General features: G+C 37.6%; 1 protein-coding gene across 1 annotated transcript in view; it reads right to left on the bottom strand.

Annotated features, from left to right (window-relative positions):
• The window catches only part of PHACTR4 (phosphatase and actin regulator 4), a 138,369-nt gene that overhangs the window by 86,193 nt on the left and 29,323 nt on the right, over positions 1-22,853 (bottom strand). The window contains exon 2 of the mRNA XM_049878464.1: positions 13,926-13,979. Within this exon, the coding sequence (XP_049734421.1) occupies positions 13,926-13,941 (16 nt within the window). The 5' untranslated portion in view covers positions 13,942-13,979. The remainder of the gene's footprint in view (positions 1-13,925; positions 13,980-22,853) is intronic.

Raw genomic sequence — 22,853 nt, 5'->3', positions numbered from 1 at the left:
ACTGTTTTCAACATGACTTAGGTCAAAATACTTTTGAATTTGTCTTGTCATTTCTTCTTTGATTTATGGTTTATTCAGACGTATATTGTTTAATTTAGAGATATCTGGGGTCTTTCTACATACCTAATTAATACTTACTTCTAACTGAATTCCATTCGGTCAGAGGAAATACTCCACTAAGACTTCAATTTTTGAAACGTATTATGATTTTTAAAATGGCCCAGCATATATGATCTATGTCTGTGAACATTCCTTGTGCACTCAGAAAACAATATGAATTCCACTGTTGTTGAGTACAGTGCCACATGAATGTCAATTAGGTCAAGGTGGTTGTTGGTGCTGTTCAGATGTTCCATATTCTTACTGATATTTTATGTACTTCTGTCAGTAAATGAAAGGAGTTATAATCTCCAGTAACTGTATATTTGCCTATTTATTCCTTTATTCTGTCAGTTACTGCTTCAAATATCTTGAAGCTCCTTTATTGCACCCATTTACAACTTATGTATCTTCTCGATGTACTGGCTGTTTTATTGTTATGAAACATTCCTCTTTATCTCTAGTCCTGCTCCTTGTCTATTAGTCTATTTTGTCTAATGTTAATACAGCCACTCCAGCTTTCTTATGCTTAATTTCACATGGCATATCTCTCCTAAAACTTTTATGTGTCTGTGTGTTTAAAATGTACCTCCTCTGATAGTTGGGACTTGCTTTGTTATCTTTTCTTATCTGATAATCTCTGCCTATTGAGTGGCCTCTAATGACCATCTACATTAAATATAATTAGTCATACAGTTAGAGTGAGGCCTGCTAGCTTGTTATTTTTCTACTTCAGTCATCTGGTTTTGTTCCTTTATTCTTCCTTTCCTGCCTTCTTGTCAGTTAACTAAATTATTTTTCGGTATTCTATTTTATTGATTTTGACCATACTTCTCTGTAATATATATATGTGTAAATATATACATATGTGTGTATATATATATATACATTTTAGTGGTTTGCCCCAGGGGTTATAATATACATCACTAACATAACATAGTTAATAATATGCTTTAAAAAAAAAAACCTGACTCATAGCAACCCTATAGAAGAGAATAGAACTGCCCCACAGATTTTCAGAGGAGTGGCTGGTGGATTCGAACTGCTGATCTTTTGGTTAGCAGCCGAACACTTAGCCACTGCACCTACTTCCCATAAAATACAGGAACCTTAAAACAAGTAAAATTTCATTTACTCCAACTGTAATTTTGTGCCATTGTTGTAAGATAAATGACATTTACAAATGGTAAAAATCCAACAACACAGTATTGTAATTTTTAAGGTCATGTCTTTTAAAGAAAACATGTATTTTATGTTTACCCACATATTGACCATTTATTTCACAAGTGATTCATTTCTTCCTATAGAAAATCACCCATGGTCATTTCTCTTGAGCCTGATAAACTGCCTTTGGCATTTTCTTTTACTCTTCATTTTTTTTAAGTCTACAAATATCTTAATTTCACCTTGGCTTTTAAAGATGGTTTCATTGGATATAGAATTCTGAACTGAATATTTTCTTTCAGGATTTTAAAGATGTTTCATGGCCTTCTGGCCTCCACTGTTTCTGATAAGCCAAACATAATTTTTATCAATAATACCCTTTATGTAATATGTCTTTTTTCCTGGCATCTTTGAAGATTTTCTCTTTTTTCATTTTGATTTCAGCAGTTTGCCTCTAATGTACCTAAGTGTGGTTTTCTTTGTATTTCTTCTGCTTGGGTTTCAGTGAATTTATTAAATATTTTACCAAATTTGGAATGATTTTAGCTATTACTTCTTCATGTATTTTTCTCTGCCCCATTCTCTCCTTTCTTTCCGAGACTCCAATTACATGTTAGACCACATTAATATTGTCCTGCATGTCTCAGAGGATCTGTTCATTTTTCCTCAACCTTTTTTTCTCTCAGTTAAATATAAATTATCCAGTTTTAAGAACACTTTTTAAAAGTAAAGACTTTCTTTAATGATCTCCAATATGCTGTTAAAAAAAAAAAAAAAATTACAGGGTTTACATTAACTTAACCCAAAGACTCTGTGTTTGACCTTGGTCACTGAGTGGTAACTTCTATAACCTTGGAACTTCTTTGATGAGGCCTCCAACACACCTGAGGGCTTATGCTAATGAGGTGACTTAGGTTGGACTGGGCATGCCTGGAAGACCACCTTGTGATGTTGGCCCAACTTCAGAGGAGTGGGGCTGATTCAATCATGACTATATAATGAGGCCCCAATAAAGGCTCTGGATATTGAAGCTCCATGGGCTTCTTGGTTGATAATAGGCATTGATGTACATGGAAAGGTACCACATCTGCTTTTGGGACATGAAAGCTCTGCGCTGGAAATCTTCCAGACTTTGCTCCATGTGTCTCTTCACTGGTATCCTTTTTCCTATAATAAAACTGTAATTATAAATATAGCACTTTTTGTGAGTTCTGTGAGTCATTCAAGCAAATTACCTAACCCAAGAGAATATTGAAAGCCAGTAGGTCAGAAGTGAGGGGACCACTGAGCTTACAGCTGGCATCCTGAAAGGGTAGTAGGAAACTCCAAATTTGCCATCAGCAGTTCAGAAGTAAGAGTGGTATGGGAACTCCCAAACTTACAGCTGGTGTCTGAGGTTTTGGGCAGACTTGCTAATCATGAGGACTGAGCCTCTTTAACTTGTGAGGTGTGACCTGGCTATGGGGGGTTAGGGTCAGGGGAAGAAGTGCTGCATGCACCGCTGGTGTCAGAGCAATTGTTGGAAATTGAACTGAATTGATTGCTCTTCACACTCACTCAGTGAATATTTCATTTATTACATTTTTCAGCTTTAGCATTTCCATTTGATCTTTTTTATAATAGCTTTTTCCTCAGCTGTTATTTCCCATGTGTTCATTCACTGTATATTTTCCTAAGGCCTTGAATATATTTAAAATAATTGCTTTAAAGTTCTTCTCTGACTTCTGGGTCGGTTTCTATTAACTGCTTTTTCTCTTGCAACAGGGTTTTATCCTTTCACTATTCAATCTGTATGCCGAGCAAATAATCCAAGAAGCTAGACTATATGAAGAAGAACACAGTGTCAGAATTGGAGGAAGACTTGTTAACAATCTGTGATATGCAGATGACACAACCTTGTTTGCTGAAAGTGAGGAGGACCTGAATCACTTACTGATGAAGTTCAAAGACTACAGCCTTCAGTATAGACTATACCTCAACACAAAGAAAACAAAAATCCTCACAACTGGACCAATAAGCAACATCATGATAAATGGAGAAAAGACTGAAGTTGTCAAGGACTGCATTTGACTTGAATCTTGGTCATCTAGTGCTGCTATAACAGAAATACCATAAGTGGATGGCTTTAGCAAACAGAAATACAGTTTCTCACAGTCTAGTATGCTAGAAGTCCAAATTCAGGGCGTCAGCTCCAGAGGAAGGCTTTCTCTCTGTTGGCTCTGGAGGAACATCATTCTTGCCAATCTTCCCCTGGACTAGAAGGTTCTCCATCCTAGAACCCCGGGTCCAAAGAACTGCTCTACTCCTGGTGCTTCTTTCTTGGTGGTATGAGCTCCCCCCACTCTGCTCACTTTCCTTTCATCATTTTTAAGATAAAAAGGTAGTGCAGGCCACATCCCAGGAAAACTCCCTTTACACTGGACCAGCGATGTGACCTTAGTAGGGGTATTACAGATCCCACCCTAATTCTCTTTAACATAAAATTACAATCATGAAATGGAGGACAACCACACAATACTGGGAATCATGGCCTAATCAAGTTGACACGTATTTGGGGGGGCCACAATTCAATCCATGACAACTTGGACCTATAATCAATGCCCATGGAAGCAGCAGTCAAGAAATCAAATGACACACTGCACTGGGCAAATCTGCTGCAAAAGACCTTGTTAAAGTGTTAAAAGGCAAAGATGTCACTTTGAGGGCTAAGGTACACCTGACCCAAGCTGTGGTACTTTCAATCATTTCATATGCATACGAAAACTGGACAACAAATAAGGAAGAACTGACGCATTTGAATTACACGGTTGGCGAAGAATAATGAATATAACATGGACTGTCAGAAGAATGAGCAAATCTATCTTGGAAGAAGTAGAGCCAGAATCCTCCTTAGAAGCAAGGATGGTGAGACTTTTCTTACTTACTTTGGACATGTTATCAGGACAGATCCCTAGAGAAGGATATCATGCTTGGTAAAGTAGAGGGTTAGTGAAAAAGAGGAAGACCCTCAAAAAGACAGACTGACACAGTGGCTGCAACAGCACAGGACTCAAGCATACGCAATGACTGTGAGGATGGTGCAGGACCAGGCGACATTTCGTTTCAGTATACATAAAGGTCACTATGAGTCTGGGATTTCCCACCTAACTTTCCAGCTGCTCTGCCAACCCCAAACTCTGTCTTCTGGCACCTGAAGCTTATAAGGCAGTGGCTTTCCAGTGCCACTGTGAACTGGAGAACGTCGTCAGATGGAAGGTCTCAAACTAAAAAAAATCTCACTTTCCCTCTTTCAAGGTATTCTTTTAATTTTAGTTTCTGTCTGCTTTTGGTCACTTTCTAGTCAATGCCTTCAAATATTTGTTTTTCTTCCTTTTTTATAATTATTATTTATGGTAGTTATAGACTTACCAAGCTACTCCACCATTACTGGAAGTCAAAACTCAGTAATATACAAGTTTAAGGTACATATTTAAGTGGCAAATCTATACAGAAAAGTAAGGGATTGATTAACAGCAAAGTCAGGAGGGCAGAAGGCAAAAGAGAGGATGATGTGATTAATCAGGGAAGACAAAGGATCGTTCTGAGGTCTATTTCTTAACCTGATGGTTGGTTCAATGGTTCAAAGAAGTTTTTTTTTTAGGGTGTTCTTTTTATTACCAATCTTTAAATTGTACATAGAGAGGCAGTTCAAACCCACCCAGAAGCCCTTGGGAATAAGGCCTGGTGATTTGTTTCTAAAAGGTCAATGTCTTGAAATCTCTATGGAACAGTTTTGCTCTGCATACATGAGGTCACCATGAATCAGAATTGACTCTATGGGAACTAACAACAGCAACAACATACTGAACATACATGTGTTTTGTTTTAATAATATTTTATTGAGTTTTTGGTGAAAAGTTTACACAGCAAGTTAGGTTTCATTTGACAATTTTCACACAAATTGTTCAGTGACAGTTAACATTTATGACAATCTGTCAACATTCTGTTTTTTTTGAACAGTTTCTACATGTACAATTTAGTAATACTTATTACAATCTTTGAATTGTGCAACCATATTCTCATCGTCCTTTTCTGAGTTGTTCCTTACTCATTAACATAAACTCACTGCCCCCTAAGGTTCCTATCTAATCTTTTGGGTAGCTAATGTCAATTTGATCCCATATAGATAGTTCTTAAAAGAGCATAATGCTTAACCGAGACGTTTTTTACTAGTTAAGCTAAACTATATTTCAGTTTTAAGAAGACTTCAGGGGACATTTTTGGTTTAAAGTTTAAAGATTATCTCAGGGCAATAGTTTCGGGGTTCATCTACCCTCCATGGCTCCAGGAAGTCAGAGGTCCATGAATATCTGAAATTCTGTTCTGCACTTTCCCCCTTTTGATCAGGATTCTTCTATGGAATACCTGATCAAAATGTTAAGTAATGGTAGATGGGTACCACCCAGTTCTTCTGATCTCATGGCAAAGAAGGCGGTCATTTATGGAGGTAATTAGCCACACATTATATATCCTCCTCCTATTCCTGACTGTCCTTCCTTCCTCTGTTGCTCCAGGTGAATAGAGATCAGTTGTTGTACACTGAATAGCCTCTTGCAGGCTGTTAAGACCCCAAGTACTAGGATATTGAACAGAAGCACTAAACATGTTATTAGGCCAATTAACTACGATGTTCAATGAAATTACCACCCTAAACCTCCAAGCCAAGAAACCAAATCCCATGAGGTGTTTGATTGTACGCAAGCAGCATCAACAGCAACTCTTCTTTTTTTTTTGTCGTCGTCATAAATATATCTATCACACAACTTTTGCCAATTCAACTTTTTACAGGTATACAACTTATTGACAGCAAAAGGAATAATCGGCTGTGCAACCCTTCCCTTAATCAATGCAATTTTTCCATCACCATTAACCCTCCTTTTCACCCTCCCTCCCGCCCCTGGTAATCACTAATAAACTTTGGTCTCTATACATTTGCCTTTTCTTGTCTTTTATATAAGTGTTATCACGTAATATTTGTCCTTTTGTGATTGGCTTATGTCACTCTGCATAATGTCTTCAAGCTCCATCCATATTGTAGCATGTATCAAGACTTCACTTTCTCCAAACCAGCTTACCACTGAAAGAAAGCCTATGAAAATGTGTTTTGACCAAACTTATTATTAAGTGTGAGAACAGCTGTTTCCCTTCTTAACATTCTCACTGTCATGCACTACATTTGAAGCCCCTGTATGGGACTATCAAATGAGAAATTTAGCATTATACATATGAAGCACTGGGAAACATTGGTCTTTCTTTCCCATTTTTTTCCTCCATCCCCCCTGCCAGGCAATATACTATTCATATGGTTTTAATGCTACATAAAATTGTCTCATGCCTGTTTGCTTTGGATGCTGTGTGCCGAGCTGCAACATGTTGCTTCTTTTGTTATCTGTATACTGCTGCTTGCTTTAAATTAGAAGACCCTGAAATAGCTTTCCTGGCATGTTTAAAATAAAAGTACTGCATGTGTGGAAAAAAAAAAAAGACCTCACTTCTCTTACTGGCTGGGTAGTATTCCACTGTATATATGTGCTACATTTTGTTTATCCATTCATCTGTTGATGGGCATTTAGCTCGTGTCATGGGTTGAATTATGTCCCCCCAAAAATGTGTGTATCAGACTTGCTGGCCTGACAGAGACTGAAGAAACCCTGAGAGTATGGCACCCAGACACCCTTTCACCTCAGTAATGAAGCCACTCCTGAGGTTCACCCTTCAGCCAAAGATTGAACAGGACCATGGAACAAAACAAGACTAAAGGGGCGCACCAGCCCTGGTGCAGGGACTGGAAGGTAGGAGGGAACAGGAAAGCTGGTAATAGGAGACCCAGGGTTGAGAAGGGAGAGTACTGACATGTCATGGGTTGTTAACCAATGTCATACAACAATGTGTGTACTGTTTGATGAGAAACTAGTTCTGTAAACCTTCATCTAAAGTTCAATTTAAAAAAATAAAAATAAATCAATGTGTGTATCAGTTGGGCTGGGCCATGATTCCCAGTATCGTGTGATTTTCCTATACTGTGTAAATCCTGCCTCTATGATGTTAATGAGGGACGATGGGCAGCAGTTGTGTTAGTGAGACAGGACTCAATCTACAAGATTGGATTGTGTCTCGAGGCGATCTCTTGAGATACAAAAGAGAGAAGCGAAAAGAGACAGGGGAACCTCATACCACCAAGAAAGCAGTGCCTGGTGCACAGCACAACCTCTGGACTTGGGGTACCTGCTCAGAGATGCTCCTAGTTCAGGGGAAGATTAAAGAGAAGGCCAACAGAGAAAGAAAGCCTTCCCCTGGAGCTGATACCCTGAATTTGGACGTCCAGCCTAGCGGACTGTGAGAAGATAAATTTCTCTTTGTTAATGCCATCTACTTGTGATTTTTCTGTTACAGCAGCACTAGATAACTAAGACAGCTTGTAACCACTTTGTCATGGATTGAATTGTATCCCCCCAAAATATCTGTCAACTTGGCTAGGTCATGATTCCCTTGTACGATTGTCTACCATTTTATCTTCTGATGTGATTTCCCTATATGTTATAAATCCTAACACTATGATGTAATAAAATGGATTTGCAGCAGGTATACTGATGAGGTCTACAAGATTAGGTAGTATTTTAAGACAACCTCTTTTGAGATATGAAAGAGAAGTGAGCAGGCAGACACGGGGATCTCATAGTACCAAGAAAGCAGTCCTGGGAGCAGTGCATATCCTTTGGACCGGACGTTCCTACATTAAGATGCTTCCAGGCCAGGTGAAGGCTGATGCATCCAAGGACCTTCCTCCAGAGCCAACAGAGAGAGAAAGCCTTCCCTGGAGGTGGCGCCCTGAATTCGGACTTCTAGCCTACTGCACTGTGAGAAAGTAAACTTCTCTTTGTTAAAGCCATCCACTTGTGGTATTTCTGTTATAGCAGCATTAGATGACTATGACATACATTTTCGTTAATTGTGAATAGTGCTACAATGAATACTGGTGTACAAGTCTCTTTTTGAGTCTTTGTTTTCAAGTCTTTTGGGTCTATACCTGGAAGTGGAATTGCTGGGTCATATGGTAGAGCTCTGGAGCCCTTGTGGTACAGCGGTTAAGAGCTCAGCTGCTAACCAAAAGGTCTGCATTTCAAATCTGAATCCACCAGGCACTCCTTGGAAGCCCTATGGGGCAGTTCTACTCTATCCTATAGGGTCGCTATGAGTTGGGATCGACTCAGTGGCAATGGGTTTGATTTTATGGTAGTTTTATGAGGAACAACCACACTGTTTTCCGCAACAGCTGTACCATTTTGCATTTCCAACAGCAATGGATAAGGGTTCAATTTTCCCACAACATTTGTTATCTTTTTTTAAATCTTAGCCATCTTAATGGGGGTGAAAATGTGTCTCACTGCGGTTTTGATTTGCATCTCTCTGATGGCTAATCACACGGAGCATCTTTCATATGTTTGGTGGCCATCTGAATACTCTCTTTGGTGAAATGTCTATTCGTCCTTTCTCCATTTTATGATTGGGTTATTTGTCTTCTTGTTGTTAAGTTGTCAGAGTTTTATATATATCTTGGTTATCAGATTCTTGTCGGACATACGGTTTCCGAAGATACTCTCCTAGTGGGTAACTTGTCATTTCCTTTTTTTTGGTAAAGTCTTTCAATGAACAAAAGTTTTTGACTTTTATGAGGTCTCATTTATTTGTCTTTTGCTGTTTGTGCATTTATTATATTAGATAATTCATTGTTGAAAGCTAGGCCTGACAGTGTGCCCCTACTTGTTCTTCTAAGAACTTTATGGTTTTAGTTTGCACGTTTGGGTCCTTAATCCATTTTGAATTTGTTTTTGTGTATGGTGTGAGGCACAGATCCTATTTCATTTTCCTGCATGTGGAAATCCAATTTTCCCAGAACCATTTTTTGAAAAGACTCTTCTTTCCCCATCAAATGATCATAGCACGCTTGTAAAAAATCAGTTGATCACAGATGTGTGAGTTTATTTCCAGACAATTTTCAATTCTATTTCATTGGTCTATTGTTATACCTATTCCAGGTTGTTTTGATTACTGTTGTTGTATAAAATTTTTAAAATCAGCAAGTGTGAGTCCTCCTACTTTCAATACTGAGAAGCTCTTTTCTTTCAATACTGTTTTAGCTATTCGGGGCCTCTTGCCATTCTGCATAAAGCTGAGAATTGGTTTTTCTACTTCTGTAAAGAAAGCTGTTGGAATTTTGATCCAGATTGCGTTCAATCTATAGATCATTTTGAGTAGTACTGACATCTTAACAGTATTAAGTTTTCTAATCCATGAATATGGAACATCTTTCCATTTTCTTAAGTCTTATTTAACCTCTTTCAGCAGTGTTTTCAGTTTTCATTGTTTAAGTCCTTTACATCCCTGGTTAGATTTATTCCTAGCTATTTTATTCTCTGAGATGCTATTGTAAATAGAATTGCTTCCCTATTTTCCTTTCAGATTTCTTAATACTGGTGTATAGAAACCCAAGTGAATTTTGTTTGTTGACTTTGTATCCTGCAACTTTACCAAATTCCTCTATTAGCTCTAGAAGTTTTCTTATGGACTCCTTGGTATTTGTACATACATATTTTATGCATGCTTCTCTATGCATGTTCTGGAGTAGCTGGATGGTGCAAATAGTTAATAAGGCACTCAACTGATAACAAAAGGTTGATGGTTTGGGTCCACTTAGTGGCACCTTAGAAGAAAGCACTAGCAATCTACTTCTGAACAATCAGCCACTGAAACCACTATGGAGCACAGTTTTACTCTGACACACACGGGGTTGCCATGAGTTGGAGTGAAGGCAACTACCATATTTTTACGCAAATAGCATGCGCCTTCTACATTTGTACGTCAATCACTCCCTCCCCTTGCGAGGTATTTTAACAAGCGCTGTTATGCCAATTTTTTTTACACGTTGCTGTGAAACAAAATTAGTATAGTTCACTTAAGAAAATACCTTGTAGGAGGAGGAAGTGGCTGGATGAATAATCATAGAATGCACACATTATCTGCATAAAAATACACTAGTTATGTTTATGTTTTACAATAAAACAATTTGTTTTAAAAGAATTAACTGCTATATCTTCCTATTTCCTTCTTTGTATAATAACATATTCGATATATCTTGATATATCCTTCTGGCTTGATTTTTGCAAACAGAAATCTTCCCAAACTAAGCTCCCTGTTCATCATTCTCATAGGTCCCTACACCTTGTACTATCAGGCTTTCTTCAAAAGGATCAGTCCCACAACTAAATCTGTTTTCCCAGGGCTCTACCCCAGCCGACTTTGTTAGGTCTTGTTTTCGTAGCTCCAGCCCATCTGTCCATGTAAGAAAGATCCTAAAGGCCTTTGGTCTGTCCCACTAAAATTTGATGGGTAAAAATCTTTCAGTTACTTTCAACTCATTTTGCATAACCTAGAAAACCAAATTCTTGTTACATGCTGTCATGGATTGAACTGTGTTCCCCCAAAATATCCGTCAAATAACTAGGCCATGATTTCTAGTATTGTGGGACTGTCCACTATTTTCTCATCTGATATGATTTTCCTATGTGTTGTAAAACCTGCGTCTATGATGTTAATGAGGCAGGACTCAATCTACAAATTTAGGTTGTGTCTTAAGTCAATCTCTTTTGAGATTAAAGACAGAAGGAAACAGAGAGACGGGGGACCTCATAACACAAACAAAGCAGTGCTGGGAGCAGGGCGCGTTCTTTGGACCTGGGCTTTCTGCACTGAGAAGCTCCTAGACCAAGGGAAGATTGACGACAAGGACCTTCCCCCAGAGTTGACAGAGAGAAAGCCTTCTCCTGGAGCTGGCAGTCTGAATTCGGACTTCTAGCCTCCTAGACTGTGAGAGAACAAATTTCTCTTCGTTAAAGCCGTCTATTTGTGGTACTTCTACTATAGCAGCACTAGATAACTAAGACACATGCTACTTTGTAAGTAATAAGAAAAACCAGTAAAGATAACATAGAAGAAGATAGAAGACAGAAAAGGAGGCTGATTGTTAAATATATAACTACGAGTCATTTTCATTTTATCTCTATGATCCACATTATGAAAGTAAATGTTAAGTAATCTAAAAATTCTAATACTTAAAATGAAAGAGAAAAAAATTTTTCTAACAGGCACAGAACACAAATTTTTGCTTATTTTACTGAGCAATCAAAAGCACATTTCAATTTGTTTCAACTGACTACTGGCCAAGTATAACTTTCAAAGCAACTCTCACTTTGATATTCTCTAGTAAATTTTTTAAGTTATATTTAATTTTAACTTTAAGTTAAATTTAATTACAGTTTTAACTAGTTAATAATAAATCAAATTTAAGTTATACTTAAGTAGGGTGACATGTCAGGTATAGAGAAAAAAATACATTTCCAGTAAAAATCTTTCGAGTTGTCATGCTTTACTATAGTTTATGATATGGACATATTCTTTAGGACTTGTTGCCAATTTACCTCAATTTACCAAATACTTCATAAGTAATCACATCAAGAATTACCTTGATAATGAAACTACAAATTTATGAATAAAGCTGTGACTGCCCTCTTGTGTTCAAACTAAGAATCCCATTGATGAACTAGATGTAATCCTATAAACTCTATCTTTCAGGAAGAAAGTCAAGGCTCTGAAGAAGCCATTTAAAATTAAAGCAGAAATTCTAATCTTGTAAGGTTTCTCACAGAAGTCTTCTCAAAGCAAGACCGAAGTTATTTATCAGAGCTATCTGATTACTAATGTCAATAAGCTAGAGTCTAACCTCAGTCATCAATGGCAACTGGGCACCACTAGAACATAAACTTGGTAACATTTTCATTATTTTTTCTCCAAGTTACAGTGGTATAAAAAGGATTCAGACATTTTCCTACGTGGCAAAGAATCAGAAAATACCTGAACCAAACACCTCCTCCAGCATGCTGACACTGAACAAGTTAATACATCCCCTCTGATTCCCATTTTTTATTGAAGACTATTTTAAAAGGGAAAGACTTCCTAATTAGTCTTGCTAGTCTGTAATACAGTTTTTTAAAAAATCTAATACACGAGAATGTATCACTTTGAAACAAGAGTCAATAGGGTTCAATACATAGTAATGGACTTTTTAGTGGAAAAAGTATACACCCACTTCTCACTGAATGACTATTTCGTTATCTGACATTTTGCATTCATGACAATACTAAAAAATCTACTATCCAAGTATTTTGCACACTAATGATGTACGTCTGGCAGTAACGAAAGCCAATGTGCGAGACAAGAGTAACGCTGGCTGTGATGGTTAAGGTTATACGTCAACTTGACTGGGCCATGATTCTCAGTGGACTGGCAGTTATGTAATGATGTAATCATCCTCAATTTTGTGATCTGATGTGGTTATCCTCCATTTCTGCTTAACGCCAGTTTTCACATAACAACCTGGTCTTTGGAACCTAACCATGTCAATAAATGAGGCATGCGTGTATAATAAACCTCTCTGTACCTAGATTTATATTCCCTTACCTATGTATCTGAGTGGTACAGAGAATTAATTGCACTCACTACTAACTGAAAGGTTGGCAGTTCGGGTCTACCCAGAGGTGCCTCAGAAGAAAGGCCTAGCAATCTACTTCCAAAAGGTTACAGCCATGAAAACCCTTGGAGCACAGTTTTACTCTGACACTCATGGGGTCGCCCTGAATTGAAATCGACTTAATAGCAACTGCTTTTTTTTTTTTAAATCTATGCTGCTAGATGAAATATGATATATAGTAAAACAATTAGAAATATTATATATTCCTATTATTATTTTCATAGTATCTTTCATTAGCCAAGTACTAATGAACCACTACACAGCACAACTGTTTCTGAAATATTAGCAGAAGTAAATTTCCAACCAAACAGAAGTACACATAAGTTGTAGAGTGATCAATATAGGGAATTTGAAGTTTCTCATTTTAACTTGTCTAATGGTTCTTGGTTCTATTTGCAGAATTAACATTCTAGAGCAATAGTTCTTGAAGTGCGTGGGGACCCCTAAGGGTCTCTGACATCCTTTCAGGGGTCTGCAAGCTTAGAACTATTTTTTATAAAAATACTGAGACGTTATTTGGCTTTTTCACTCTCATTATCTCGCAACTATACAGCTGATTTTCTAAAGGCTACATGGGGTTGATATCACAACAGACTGAATGCAAAAGCCACTATGAGAATACATCTGTCTTCTTCTATTAAACCAGACACTAAAGAGATTTGCAAAGACATAAAACAATGTCACTTTTCTTGCTACTTTTTGTTGTGTTTCAGGAGTTCTTTTTCATTTAAAAAATGTTACTAATGTAAATATATAATGGGTTTATTAGTATTATTTTAAAATGAATTAATATTTAAAATGTCTCCATTTTAATTCATAATACAATAAATGTCAATACATACAAGTCATACAAACTAAAGTTCTTTGGGTCCCTCAATAATTTTTAAGAGTATAAAGGGAGCCTAAGACAAAAAAATTTTAGAACTGTTATCCTAGGGAGTGGCATACTGAAGATGAAAAAATTTACTCTCAAAGCTTTAACAGAGGTGAGGTAAAAGCACAAAAACCATTTACTAAGAAAAGTACAGGTGATACTCACCAAATGGATCTTCCATGCCACTATTAGTCAGTTTAGAAAGGTGGAGTATAAATTCTAAAAAGAGAAAAAGGTAAATGATTTAATTAAAAGGAAAATCTATTGCCTTTTAGGTTTTTTTAAAAAAAATAAGCCCAATTCGGTAACAGTGATTACAGTTTAAAACCAGAAAATTATAGTAATATACCACTTATTAAATGTAAACACTGAAAGAGGGAGTTACGTTAAGGAGGAATTAGATAAAAATAAATAAAATACTATGTAACTTTTAAAGTTAATTTTCAGTTTAAAATACATCATTTTCAGTTTCCTCAAATACGTTCCCTGATTCTCATCTTGAATTTATGAGTGTATGCGAAAATGTGAGTTTTTATGCAAAAAAAAAAAAAAAAATCTCATATACACACATGAAAAAGAATATGAGGAACATCTTAAAACAGGTGGAACTGGCTTTGCCTAACAAAAGAGGAAGTTGTTCTCATGTAGGTTCGGTTAAATTGTAAGTTTAGAGTACTCAAGTATGAAAATAAAAATTAGCAAATCAAATCCAGCAATATATAAAAAGGATTATACACCATGACCAACTGGGATTTTTCTCAGGAATGCAAAGTTGGGTTAACAACTGAATATAGATTAATGTAATATACCACAGAGAATAAAGGACAAAACACGCATGATCATCTCAATAGATGCAGGAAAAAAGGCATTTGCCAAATCTAACACACTTCAGGTAAAAAAAAAAAAGACAACACTCAAAAAACTAGGAAAAGAAGGAAACGTCCTCAACCCGATAAAGGGCATCTACAAAACACCCACAGCTAACACCATACTTAATAGTGAAAGACTATTTCCACCCTAAGATCAGGAAAAAGCCAAGTGAGTCCACTCTCATCAATTCTAACACAAAGTCCAAAGTAACAGACCACAAATTTCCAATACAACATCGCCTTTTTTTAGGCTGCAAACAACTCTCAAACTAAAAAAAAAAAAAAAACCCACTGCCTTTGAGTTGATTACAACTCACAGCAACCCTACAGGACAGAGTAGAACTGCCCTATAGCATCCAAAGAGCAGCTGGTGGATTCCAACTGATGACCTTTTGGTTAGCAGCTGTAGCTCTTAACCACCACACCACCAGGGCTCCTCAGAGATCTCTAATTTACATATTATACCTGTCACTATGTTACGTGTTTTAGCCAACAGCACCACAATTTTACCTTCGACAGCCTTCAAAAGTATTAGATGAGTGCTATGTGATCCTTTGGGTATGAACAACTGATGATTTGATCCACAGCTGGCTATGCGGCCTTGCTCTGACTGATTATACTGAGCTTCTCCATTGTCTCTTTCCACAAATGTAGTATATTTGACTCCTGTGTATTCCATCTGGTGAGGTCCATCTCTATAGTCATCGTTTATGTTGTTGAAAAAAGATGTTTCCAATGGAAAAGTTGCTGGTCTTCCAAAATTCTATCATGCAATCTCTTGTGTCGTTTCTATCACCAAATCCGTATTTTCCAACTACTGACACTTCATTTGCAACTTTAGCTTTTCAATCACCAGCAATTATCAATACATTCTGATTGCAATGTTTGACCAGTTACAGGCTGCAAAAGCAGGTAAAAGTCTTCTATTTTTCCATCCTTGGCATTAGTGGTTGGTGTGTAAATTTGAGTTAACAGTCATTATTAACTGGTCTTCCTTGTAGACCCATGGATATTATTCTATCACTGACAATGTTGTACTTCATGGTAAATCTTGAACTGTTCTTATTGACAGTGAATGTGACACCATTCCTCCTCAATTTCTCATTCCTGGAATAGACGACCATATGTAGACCATATGATTACGACAGCAGACCACAGGATTCAAAATGGCCAATACCAGTCCATTTCAGCTCACTAACGCCAAGGATTATCTATCTTCAAGTGTTCCATTTCATTTTCACAACTTCCAATTTTCCTAGATTCATACTTCATACATTCTAGGTTCCAATCATTATGGATATTTGCAGTTTTTTCTTCACATTTTGAATGATACAACATCAGCAAAGGAAGGACCGGAAAGGTTTACTCCATCCACATCATTAAGGTCAACTCTACTTTGAGGAGGCAACAATCAATTGCTCATATGTAAGTTTAAGCTGAAGTTGAAGAAAATTAGGACAGGTCCACAAGAGCCAAAGCATGACCTTGAGTATATCCCACCTGGATTTAGAGACCAACTCAAGAATAGATTTGACACATTAAACACTAATGACCAAAGACCAGACGAGTTTTGGATGACATCATACATAAAGAAACCAAGAGGTCATTAAAAAGACAGGAAAGAATGAAAAGACCAAAATGGATATCAGGAGAGACTCTAAAACTTGATCTTGAATGTCAGGAAGCTAAAGCAAATGGAAGAAATGATAAAGTAAAGAGCTGAACAGAAGACTTCGAAGGGCTGCTCGAGAAGACAAGGCAAAGGAAGCATTACAATGACATACACAAAGAGCTGGAGTTGGAAAACCAAAAAGAAAGAATATACTCAGCATTTCTGAAGCTGAAAGAACTGAAGTAAAAATTTCTAGCCTTGAGTTGCAATGCTGAAGGATTCCACGGGGAAAATATTAAATGACGGGGGAAGCATCAAAAGAAGATGGACAGAATGCAGAGTCACTGTACCAAAAAGAATTGGTCAACATTCAACCATTTCGGGAGGTATCACATGACCACGAACAGATGTTACTGAAGGAAGAAGTTTATGCACTGAAAGCACTGGTGAAAAACAAAGCTCCAGGAATTGACAGAATGTCAACTGAGATGTTTCAACAAATGGATGCAATGCTGAAAGTGCTCACTCATCTATGCCATGAAATTTGCAAGGCAGCGCTTTTGCCAACCAACTGGAAGAGATCCATATTTGCACCCATCCAAAGAAAGGTGAATCAACAGAATGCAGAAGTTATTGAACAATATCATTAATATCAAATTCAAGTAAAATTTTAGTGAAGATAATTCAAAAATGGTTGCAGCAGTACACTGACCAGCAACTGCCAGAAATTCAAGCCAGATCCAGAAAAGAACATGGAAGGAGGGTTATCACTGCGGATGTCAGATGGATCTTGGCTGAAAGCAGAGAATACCAAAAAGATATTTACCTGTGTTTTACTGACTATGCAAAAGCATTAGACTGTGTGGATCACAGCAAATTATGAAAAAAACTGTGAAGAACGTGAATTTCAGAACGCTTAACTGTGCTCATGCAGAACCTGTACACAGACCAAGAGGCAGTCATTCGAACAGAACAAGGGTAGTGTGTGTGGTTTAAGATCAGGAAAGGTGTGTGCCAGAGTTGTGTCCTTTCACCATATTTATTCGATCTGTATGATGAGCAAATAATCCAAGAAACTGCACTATATGAAGACAAATGTGGCATCAGAATTGGAGAAGGACTCATTAGCAACCTTTGATATACAGATGACACAACCTTGCTAGCTGAAAGTGAAGACCTGAAGCACTTACCGAAGAAATTCAAAGACTACAGCCTTCAGTACGGACTATGCTTCAACATAAAGAAAACAAAAATCCTCACAACTGGACCAATAAGCAACATCATGATAAACAAAGAAAACTGAAGTTGTCAAGGATTTCATTTTACTAGGATCCATGATCAACTCCCATGGAAGCAGCAGTCAAGAAATCAAATGACATATGGCACTGGGCAAATGTGCTGCAAAAGACCTCCTTGAAGTGTTAAAAAGCAAAGATGTCACTTTGAGGACTAAGCTGTGCCTAACCCAAGCCATGGTATTTTCAACAGCTTCATGTGCAGGCAAAAGCTGGACACTGAATAAGGAAGATCCAAGAAGAACTGATGCCTTTGCATTATGGTGTTGGTGAAGAGCACTGAATATGCCATGGACTGCCAGAAAAACAAACAAGTCTATATTGGAAGAATCACAGCCAGAGTGCTCCTTAGAAGCCATGACTGCCAAGACTTTGTCTCACTTACTTTGGAAACATTATTAGGAGGGACCAGTCTTTTTAGTCCCTAGAGAAGGACATCGTGCATGGTGAAGTACAGGATTAGCGAAAAAAGATGACGACCCTCAACAAGATGGACTGACACAAAGGCTCCAACAATAGGTTCAAACATAGCAATGATTGCGAGAACGGCAAAGGACAGGGCGGTGTTTTGTTCTGTTGTACAAAGGGCAGCTATGAGTCAGAACTGACTTGTGGGCACCTAACAACAACATCGTGTGATCCTAGGAACTTGGTCCAGCTTGTTGTAATATCTGTTATACATGTTAATTTTGAAGAGAGACCTCAAGTTTAATAAAAACTTAAAGAGACAAATACAATCTCTTTTTTAATCTGAATATATTGCCTGAACTCTTCATTCAACAAAGATTTTACTGCGTATCAATAAGTATTAGTCAATGGCCATAGAGGTTTACTCACGAGTATAAGAGTAGCACCATAAATAAATAAAAGAGGAAAAAATATATTGTGCCATGAACTGCCAATTACTTGTCATCTTCAAATTCTCTTACACTAACAAATGGCAAATTGAGCTTTCACCTTGATTGCCAGAGGATATCCAAGTGGCCTGCAATTGATATCATTCAATAAATATTTTAGTGCTATTTACAATTTGAAAATAAAGTCAGTTCTTTTCTAAAAAGGAAAATCAACCATCTGATAAAATCCTAATCCTGCAAATGACCAACATAGAAAATAATGAGTCTAAAAATTTTAGAGATAAACTTTAGCAAGTGAGTAGTGAACGTTACAGTTAAGGCAGGTAGTTATGCCCATTTTTCATAAGAAAATAATGTAATATACTGTTTACATGATAGAGCTATACTAGAAATGTGTCACGTGACCCACAGACACATTGAGAACATCAGCTTTCCCTTCACACCACAGTTATGATCATTGGAAACATTCATATACACCCTCACCTCTGTGAAATACTGGCACCTGCTTTTGTTGCCTATGAGGGGTCCAAGATAGGTGTGAATTTGTTGGAAAAAGCTAGCACAGAAGTATCAACCAAGTGTAGACCCATCCACAGTTCGACTCTTTGGCCGAGGGGAAAAAATCAGATAAGCATTTATTTAAAATTAGCTATGTACCAAGCACCTTGAAAGACACCATGTAGGTTATAAGAAAAAAAAGTATCTATAGCATATTTTTTTATTGGTACAAAGCTTAAAATCTAGCTGAGAGGGGAGCACTTCTTGAATGGCAGAATAAGGATCTCCAAAAACCTTCTTCTTCATAAAGGCAATAAAATCAGCAAAAATTGTTGAAATCAACTTTTTCAGAACTCTTAAAATTAATCAAATGCTTGCAACAATCTGAGGTGCATTTATTAAAAAAAAAAAAAAAAAGCCAAATCTTAGTAAGAATGCTAAGGTTTGTGGCATTTTGACTTGCCTAATTCTCCTTTCCCTATTCCCAGCTATGCCTTGAAAACCAATAGTCTCACAACTACAGCAGCTGTGAAAACCAGCAACCTAGCACTAGTGGGGGCAGAACAAGTCTGGAGCTCTCTAAAACTCCTATCCCCAGAGAACTGTCACTATTTAACCTGTCTGGCAGCACCCTGAGAAGCTCCATTCTCGGGGCTTACCTTTATTTGACCTGACTCCCAGCTAGCTCTATGTGAACAACCCTATCCTCAGGGTGATCTTCTAAAACAATCCTTGGCAATTGTTTAACATGACAACTGCCTCAGGCAGTGAAACCAGTTGGGGCTAGGGGTTAACAAGACTGACCAATAAAACAAAAAAGGAAAAACTAGAAAATGAGATGTTCATAGGGTGCTTTGAAAAACTCTGGGATATTCCCAGAAGTCTAGAAAGACGTGTGTGTTTATAGGCAGTGTACACGCCCAGGAAAGGTCTGAGAAGGTTCTAGGCTCTCACCTCTGGCTAACTTTGATACTCTGCACAATCAGGAAGGGAAAGCTAAGCAAAGTTATAAATGATCTGCTGTAACATTTAAGGTGTATTCTAATAGACCCAGAGAGCACCCCTAGGCAAAATCTGGAAAGCATACTGGTTCAAGGAACTTGAGGAAATCCTTATCTAATCAGTAGCTAACCACTAGGACAACTAGGCCATTTACCAAACACTATCATTATTATCACACGCAAACAAAATTTTGCTGAAGATAATTCAAGTGGTTGCAGCAGTACAGTGACAAGGAACTGCCAAAAATTCAAGCCAAATTCAGAAAACAACACAGAACAAAGGTGTCAGATGGATCTCGGCTGAAAGTAGAGAATACCAGAAGGATGTTTACCTGTATTTTACTGACTATGCAAAGGCATTCGACTGTGTGGATCATAACAAATTGTGGATAACACTGCAAAGACTGGGAATTCCAGAACACTTAATTGTTCTCAGAGGGAACCTGTACATAGACCAAGAGGCAGTCGTTGGAACCGAACAAGGATAAACTGCATGGTTTAAAATCAGAAAAGGTGTGTGTCAAGACTGTATCATTTCACCATAGTTATTCAATCCATATGCTGAGCAAAAACTCCAAGAAGCTGGACTGTATGAAGAAGCACAGGGCATCGAGATTACAGGAAGACTCATCAGCAACCTGCAATATGCAGATAATACAACCTTACTTGCTGAAAGGGAAGAGGACTTGAAGCACTTACTGATGAAGATGAAAGACTACAGCCTTCAATATGGATTACCCCTCAACATAAAGAAAACAAAAATCCTCACAACTGGAACAATAACCAACATCATGATAAATGGAAAAAATACTGAAGTTGACAAGAATTTCACTTTACTTTGATCAACGAACAACACCCATGGAAGCAGCAGTCAAGAAATCAAACTGCGTATCTGCATTGGGCAAATCTGCTGCAAAAGCCCTCTTTAAAGAATTAAAAAGTGAAGATATCACCTTGAGGACTAAGGTATGCCTGATCCAAGCCATGGTATTTTCAATCACCTCACGTGCATACGAAGGCTGGACAATGAATAAGGAAGAGTGAAGAAGAATTTCTACCTCTGAATTATGGTGTTGGCAAAAATATTAACTATACCATAGACTGCCAGAAGAACAAACAAATATGTCTTGGTAAAAGTATAGCCAGAATGCTCCTTAGAAGCAAGAGTGGCGAGGCTTCATCTCACATATTTTGGGCATGTTATCAGGAAGGACCTAGACCTGGAAAAGGATATCATGCTTGGTAAAACAGAGGGTCAGTGAAAAAGAGAAGACTCAATAAAGAAGATGGATTGACACAGTGGCTGCCAACAATGGGCTTAAACACAGCAATAATTGTGAGGATGGCGCAGAACCAGGCAGTGTTTTGTTTCTGTTGTACAGTCACTATGCAATAGAAGTGACTCAACGGCACCTAATAACATCGACAACAGGGCAACTAAGCAGAGACTTCAGTGGTCACACATGAGAAAGAATACAGGCTTAACAGAATTAGTCCAAGAAAGCCACAAAGCAAATAGCAACAACTACAACAACAAATCCACAGGATGGAGGGGAATCTGATTTCCAGATCCGCCACATTAAATTACTAAAATACCCAGTTTCCCACAAAAAATTATGACATGCAAATAGAGTAGGAAATTATGGTCCACACATACGGAAAAAAAGCAATCAATGGAAACTATATCTGAGGAAGACTAGATATTTGACTTACCAGACAAAAGACTTTATATCCACTATTATAGGTACTTCAAGGAGCCCTGGTGGCACAGCGGTTAAAATGCTCAGCTTTTAACTGAGGTTAGCAGTTTGAACTCACCAGTGACTTGGTGGGAGAAAGATGTGGCAGTCTGCTTCTGTTTAAGGATTTACAGCCTTGGAAACCCTATGAGGCGGTTCTACTTTGACATTACAGGGTTACTATGAGTCCGAATTGACTTAAGAAACTTGGTTCTCAGAGGAAATCAACCTCATGGCTCAGACTCCATTTTGTCTTAGGTTTGTTCCACTTCTGATTCTGAGAAAATGACCTATGACTATTAATACGTAAACCCAGGAAGGGCAGTTTGCCCTTGGGAAAAACACTTAATACGTTTTAAATAGATTAACTGAAGACTTCCTACAGGAGAGGTCAATCCTATATTACCTTGCTAATCATTAATTCTCTAAAGGAAACATGGCTGTCACATGTAAATTTTTCTGTATTTTCCGTTTCCTCTAGACAAACTTCGTGTGCTCCTTATGAATATATGTTTTTATGTGGTGGATCCAACTATGCTAGCATAGATGATCCTTTACAACTGATAGTGAATTTATGTGGGCAATCTCTTGTTTAGATTTCTGATTAATGTGTGGATAATGCACTTTGGGAACTTAAGGATTACCTTTAGAGATCCATATTAATCATGTTAGTAAATATTGGAAAGGTAATGTTAAAACTGTTACCCATTGTAAAACAAGAGTCAGAAGAAAACCCATGGGATTAGTAGCTTTAATTCCTACTTATGGTATAGCTGAATTGAAGAAATCGTTAAGAAATTTATCAGTCACTACAGGACAAATGGAAACCCTGGTGGCGTAGCAGTTAAGTGCTACAGCTACTAACCTAAAGGTCAGCAGTTCAAACCTGCCAGGAGCTCCTTGGCAACTCTATGGAGCAATTCTACTTTGTTCTATAGGGTCGCTATGAGTTGGAATCGACTTGACGGCAACAGGTTTGGGTTTTTTTTTTTTTTGATGGGACAAATAGCAGACGAAGTTACTAATGGGGTAGAAATATAACAGTGATCTCTGACCTCATTAAGCCAAGGTTACATGAGATAACAGAATAGCCTTAGATATTTTTATTAGTCCAAGAAGGTAGTCTGTGCTGTAGAATTAGAAAGTTACTTGACTACACACTGTAACGCCCGTATAAACACCAGATTTATTTGGTTGGTTACCATCAGAAATAAGTACATGG

Source organism: Elephas maximus, chromosome 3 (assembly GCF_024166365.1).
Source record: "Elephas maximus indicus isolate mEleMax1 chromosome 3, mEleMax1 primary haplotype, whole genome shotgun sequence".
Taxonomy (NCBI): domain Eukaryota; kingdom Metazoa; phylum Chordata; class Mammalia; order Proboscidea; family Elephantidae; genus Elephas; species Elephas maximus.
This window is presented reverse-complemented; position numbering and strand designations above follow the sequence as displayed.